Source organism: Notechis scutatus, chromosome 2 (assembly GCF_049901735.1).
Source record: "Notechis scutatus isolate UNSWTSFEM ecotype Mainland chromosome 2, rNotScu1.2, whole genome shotgun sequence".
NCBI classification, from domain to species: domain Eukaryota; kingdom Metazoa; phylum Chordata; class Lepidosauria; order Squamata; family Elapidae; genus Notechis; species Notechis scutatus.
The window spans coordinates 189,465,422-189,471,917 of record NC_142010.1 but is presented as its reverse complement, the minus strand read 5'-3'; the positions used below and the strand labels follow the sequence as shown (position 1 = coordinate 189,471,917).

Genomic DNA, 6,496 nt, shown 5'->3' with positions numbered 1-6,496 from the left:
TTAGATGTTAGGATCATGTATTTCTACCTTGTATATAATACCATACAAACGTGCATTGATTTTAAGGGAATGAATAAAAGAACACAATTTTATCTTTTCACGTAGAATCCTTTGATCAAGTTCCCATTGGAATCTGTGGAAGCAATTCAGGGAAACTGGACAAATTTGGCAGGAAACCTTTGAGTTTGTTTTGGGAGGACTTTTTCTGTGGATTTTGCTCCTTGCTTTTTTTTGAATAAAGCTCCATTGTTTTATTTTGCTTTTCAGTTGGTAACTTTGTGAAGCTATGCAGTCAAAGAGAAAGTGGAAACAGGAAACTTCAGAGGCTTTCTAGGAATACGTGAAAGGCACGGAATGAAAGCTGATTGTTGCTGCTTCTCGGATTGCATCATAGAGAGCAAGTCAAGCTAGAAGGAAAAGGAAAAAGAATTAGAAATCCCTATTCATGTTAACAATTGTTTCAACGATGAAGAATTTTAATTCAAATGAATAAACGTTCTATTCTAATGCAAAATAATATTTCAGAAGTACTTGATACCTTGAGTTGGAATCCTTTGGATCAGTTGATGAATCAATAGGAAACATTCTCTGAGTTGGATCTGGACAATCTCCCAGGCGCAGGAGCTGTATTGCTTATCTTTCAGGAAATCATTCAGCCCTTGGAAATACCTCTTCACTCTTAATCTGGTGAGCTGCAGTTTCTGAGCTCTTGGACTCGATATGGTGCGAGCTCCTAACTCTGCATTTTGGCATGTTTCCAGTCTCTTGATCTGCTGATCCAATCCAGCATGGAATTTCCTTAGAGAAGTCTCATCCCAAAACAACTCGGCATGAACTTGCTTGAAGACGAGGTCTGTCTGTTGGAGTATTTCTTGTATTGCTATTTTGGCATCCTCTTCATGGGATGCTTCATTCATGCTCATTACATTTTCTTCAAGGAGAGGTGAGAAGTCCACAATATCTCCAATACATTCTAAGGGAATGGTGGCTCTCATATGACTTCCCAAGAGTTCCAAGTTTCCTTTGTTGTCTTCTTGTAGTCTGCTGTGAAGTTGATCGCAGTGCTGAGATGAGACGTTGGTGAAGAACATCACTAGACAGGTTTGTAGAAACCAACATTGTGTCTTCATAATGGAGATGAAGGAATATGGCCTCTTTTTTTAAATAGTGGAATCTGGAAGATTGGTTCTTCTGAAAGGTGCTCCTATGTCTGCTGCATCTTTGAATTTATACCAGATTGTAATTTCTTTTTTCTGTTTCCCTACTGATTCTTTGTGTTCTGATTTTCACTTTTCATCTTGCTTGTGTATACCCCCAAACCATTCTGAAAGGGGATCATATTTGGAAAGCGGAATGTTGAATGTGTACATTTTCCCCCCAAAATTAAATTAAATCAAAATTGTTAACTGAAAATGAACAATCTGATGCAACTTACTTTCAACGTTCCTAATTATTTTAAAGATGAATATAAAGTAGGGTTTTTGTGTGTGTTGTAATAGATATTATGGCTTCCGTATTTACTTGTTTTTTGTTAAATAATTTCTGATAGCCTAGAATTCCCCCAGAGATAAATCTTGTAGGACTTTTCACTCATGTGATTGTACGAAGCAGATCATATATAGATAGTATTCCAAAAAGGGTATAAACAGTTATGAATAACAATACAGAAAGTCCACAACTTACGACCGTAATGCAGCCTATGGCCATAAGTCATGATGAGACTGTTGGGAGCACGTCTTTCTGTCCATTTTCTTCTGAGTCAGAAAAAGAGACCAAGCAATCAGAACACAAGGAGAGCCGCTGGAACTGAGGTCTCCCTTTTTATTTCCAAAAGCAATATAGAGTGCTTTGGGGGGCATCTGGCAACTGTCTGACGAGAGTTTTATAAGAATGGGAGGTCTCTGTGAAGCAAATGTGAGTGTGATGTTTAATTTATGACCAGAGGAATTGAGAGGAAATATTTTGCTTGTTATCTCCTTTATCAGAAAAGATCTTCATGGTTAAGCCTCTGGATTTTCTCTTTTATGGTCATGGGCATAGGTGTTCAATTCCCATCCCTTTTCAATGTGGATTGGCTGTAGCGATTGATTGCTGCCTGTCTGTGCTCTTTCTACCGCCATCTACTAGAGCTTCGAATTATTACTTTCTTCTGTTTATCTAAGGTCGCGTGAGACAACATACCTCCACGATTGTCAATTGGTGGTGAAAAGTTTGCTTTCTTTTTTAAAAAAAATAAATTTTATTGATTTTCAAAGACAATACACAAACAAACAAAACATAAAACATAAAAACATAAAACATCTTTTCTGAAAGCAGCTTGATCCCGGGTTACATCTCTTCATACAGACACAAATTCAAATTCATGCTCATTTTATATACCATTCCATATCTTATTGCCATTTTATATTTTCTATATAGCTTCTCCCCTCTTTTAACTTTTTTAGTTTTATTTTATTTATCTCATCTCATCTAAGTTTAGCTGATTATGTTTATTAGTCTGTCCTGTTTCCAGCTATCTATTATCTTTTCTCTTTAAACAAAATTTCTCCTGTACACTAATTGGAGTATGACGCTTTTATCTCTTTCCCCTATATTTATAACACTTAGTATAGTACATAACTTCCATTTGGATTCTGCTTAGTACATTCTAAAGTTACACACTATATTTTAAAGAAAGAAAAAAAATTATAAATATGTAATATAATTAAAACAACAATCCATACTAATTCAAATCTATCATTAATATTAATATTATTTAAATTTTGAACATTTTGCACATTACTTTTCAGTTAAATATCATACTTTTATGGGAACACTTATAAACTTTCCATAATTATTTCCCCCCCACTTCACTTATATTTTAAAACTTTGTGTCATTAAAATGTTCCCATTCCTTCCTACTTCAATTCTCTCATTTATTTCATTACCTTACTTTTGTTCACAGAAATTTCACTGAATTACACTGAATATTTTATCCCACTTTTTAATCACATATTGTTTCCAATTTTCTAACATTATTTCTAATACAAATATAACAATACAATCTTATGTACCTTTGCAGAATTCCTTCTTCAATTAAGTTTTTATCCATTATCTCTAAATAAATCCTGTTTCTTTACATCTTGCTCCACACCATTGAAACTTCTCATCCCTTCCTTCCTCTCTTGCTTCTTCTCACTGCCCTTTTTACCCCCTTGTCTCTCCACCTCCATTTCCCTCTTCTGTATTCCCCCTTTCTGTTGTTTTCTAACATTATATCCACTTTTCACCTTATTTTCCCTTTTTTGGTCGTTTTTTAGGTCTTAAAATCTCCATTTTCTTTTCCTCCATTCCCCTTTCTTCCCCAAGTAACGTTACTTGTTCATCAAAGATGGCTTCTTCTTTGTCCCAATCATGTTGTTGCGCAGTCAGTTTCTCATAAGTACAAATCGCCATTTCTAAGAATTGAAAAAGAGAACCAAGATAGCCCTTCCCTTCTTGTTCCTCTTCTTTGTATTTTTTGAATTCAATTTTCAGTTCATCCACAAGTGATGCCATTGTAGAAAAAAATATTTTTTTTCCCAAACAACCACCCAATTGTTTTTAATCCTTCAGATATAATTTCCAAAAGTCCCAAAGTCACCAAACAGTTCATATAAGCTGTTTCTTTTAATACTTTCTTCTTTCTTTACTTTCTCTTCTTGGGGTTACTGTTTAATTACAAAATTCCAGTTAAAATGTATCTTTTAAAAGTCTTGTTTGTATTTAATGATTCTTTCAAGTTCTAGGCAATCTCCTCCTTCTTTCCAAATCTCACCCCAATTCGTTTCCTCTCCCTTCCCACTTACAGCAAAAAAAGTTTTTTTTTAAATGTTAAGAAATCCTTATTATCCCCTTGACATTTAGTTATCCATTTTAGTTACCTATTGATACCAAAGCGGGTTTTTCCGATTTCTCATTCATTTCTGTTCGCTATCAACGTTAGGAAGGAGAGTGGAACAAAAAGAACTTTCCCTTTTAACTTTCATTCGCCGCTTGCAAGTCTCTGGGAGCGATGTATCTGTTGCAAATTTTAAAATCCAGGGTACCTTAGTTGTTGCTTTTTTTGTCCCGGTCAGCCAAAAAACTTCCACTTCTTAACTTCCTCCTGCACTTTCTTTTCCGGCTGAACGCTTCTTTGTGGCGGCCATTTCTGACCGCCGCTCTTATCGCCTTCGGAAAAGGGAGTTTAGCCGGCTAGGGAGGAGAGGTGTGATTTCTCTCGACCCTGCCAGATCTCCCCTGTCTTTACCACCTTCTACGGGGTGGCTTAGCCCTGAAGCCGGATGGCTCAGGGCACTCCAGCGGCGAGCGCAGGCAGAAACCACGCAAGATTGCGGATTCCTGCCTGCCCCGAAGCGCTGCAAACCGGAAGTCCCCCAGAAAGGTTTGCTTTCTGTAGTCTATCTCAGTCTGCCAGTGATCTTAGCACCTTGAGCAATCTTCAGCGCCTTGAGTTTATTATCTTCCTGGCTTTCGGAAGTGATCAGATATATTAGGATACGTCCATCTTAATCGGTTAAGGAAACCGATTATATTTTATGAATGGAGACAAGCTTTCCCCATCTTAATAAGCAGTGCTGGCAGATGGCATAAGCGGTTTAAAGGAAAATAAAGAGACCAGGGTGCTTTCTTATGGGATTTCTCCTTATTCCTAAAAAAAGTACAGAGAAGAGCAACCAGGATGATTAGGGGACTGCAGACTAAAACATAGAACGAACGGTTGCAGGAACTGGGTTTGGCTAGTCTAGTAAAGAGAAGGACCAGGGGAGACATGATAGTGGTCTTCCAATATTTGAGGGGCTGCCACAGACAGGAAGGGGTCAAGCTATCTTCTAAAGCTCCAGTAGGCCAGACAAGGAATAATGGATGGAAACTGAACTAGAAGAGATTTAACCTGGAAATAAGGATAAACTTTCTGACAGTGAGAATAATCAACCAATGGAACAGTTTGCGCTTGGAAGTTGTGGGAGCACCATCACTTGAGACTTTCAAAAAGAGATTGGACTGCCATTTGTCAGAAATGGGGTAGGGTCTCCCGCTTGGGTGGAGGGTTGGTCTAATTGACCTGTAATGTCCCTTCCAACTCTGATTATCTGTTAACCTGTTAATTTGCCAGTGAAAGGGAGCTTGGAGAGACAGTGCGTGGCCCGGCCAGGCACAGTTTTTGGCTGCAGTGGCCTCCTGCCGCCCTTTGACAGCAAAAATGGAGCTTGAGGAAGTCTCACGCGGCCTGCCCGGGCTCCATTTTCACTGGCAGAGGCACCGTGGACCAGTCCTTCACTGTTTGCAGGGCGGGCCCATGGGCAAGATCTAAGCACCTCATGGTCGGGATCTGGCCCACGGGCCTTGAGTTTGACATTCCTGGTTTAACTGACCTGGTCCTATGCAGAACCTTATTCTATGTCAAAATTTGTAGGTTATACTCTTTGCCTATCCAGATGAACATCATCGTGTTGCTTTCATTTGTCTGATTATCTGATTGTGGAATTCTCTCCAAGCAATTGCCCAAAATCATCGGTTTGCAACACAGGACGAAAAATGATATTTTCCAGCTGTTTTCTGCTGTCCACTGAACTGAAACTCCTTGTAGGTAAACTTTGTCTCTCTTTTTCTCTGTTCCGTTTATAACAAATAATACATCCAAATCTTTAAAGGAAGAAGGGAAAAGTGATTTGATGAAGAAAAAACTAGTGCTACTACATCATTTACAATGTAGAAATAAAGCTGAAAAAACAAAACTTCTGTTGAAGTTGACACGCAAGGTGACAAGCAGAAGTACAGTACACTATCGAAATATCTAAAAAAATTAGCCCTCTCGTGGTGATAAATGTTATTTTGTTTGATATTATCTTCTGTTGAAGTGGGAACAATGAAAAATCACTTCAATGAATTGTGGGTTTATCTCACTTTAACCTCACTGAGTCAAAATCCTATCTGTGCCCTACAACCACAAGAACTGTCCAAAATTGATTTGCATTAACATTTTTATATTTAGTTTGGTTGAAAGAAGGAACAATAAAAAGCAGGCAATTGTATTGTGGAGAGAAGAAATATTAATTTTTATCATCTGTGAAAATAATATCTTTAACTGTCTTCAAACAGTGAAGAGCCAGTTTGGTCCAGTGGTTAAGGCACGAGGCTAGAAAGCGATAGGTCACGAGTTCTGGTCCTGCCTTAGTCGTGAAAGCCAGCTGGATGACCTTGGCCCAGTCAGTTTGTCTCAGCCCAATCCACCTTACAGGTTCTTGTTGTGGGGAGTAAGAAGAGTGAGTTATGTTTCATATGTTCTTACGTTTGTGTTATTTGTAAAAACAATAAAAATGGGATATACATAAATAAAGAGCAGTAGTAAAAACGTGTTATGATTTCAGTGCAGATTATAATTTAAACCAATTGTATGATAACATGCCAGTGTTTGTGTTGAACAAAAGTGATCAGATATTAAGGACAGAGCTTCATGAATTAACACATTTTA

General features: G+C 37.9%; 1 protein-coding gene across 1 annotated transcript; it reads right to left on the bottom strand.

Annotated features, from left to right (window-relative positions):
* Positions 1–521: 521 nt before the first annotated feature.
* On the bottom strand, positions 522–1,130 carry LOC148132443 (interferon tau-3-like). The gene has a single exon (XM_087954220.1). The coding sequence runs from the start codon at positions 1,128–1,130 to the stop codon at positions 522–524; it is 609 nt and encodes a 202-aa protein (XP_087810346.1).
* Between the last annotated feature and the right edge of the window lie 5,366 nt (positions 1,131–6,496).

Bases quoted from the DNA above. Each gene is read 5' to 3' on its own strand.
- LOC148132443 (XM_087954220.1), bottom strand. From the start codon at position 1,130: ATGAAGACACAATGTTGGTTTCTACAAACCTGTCTAGTGATGTTCTTC.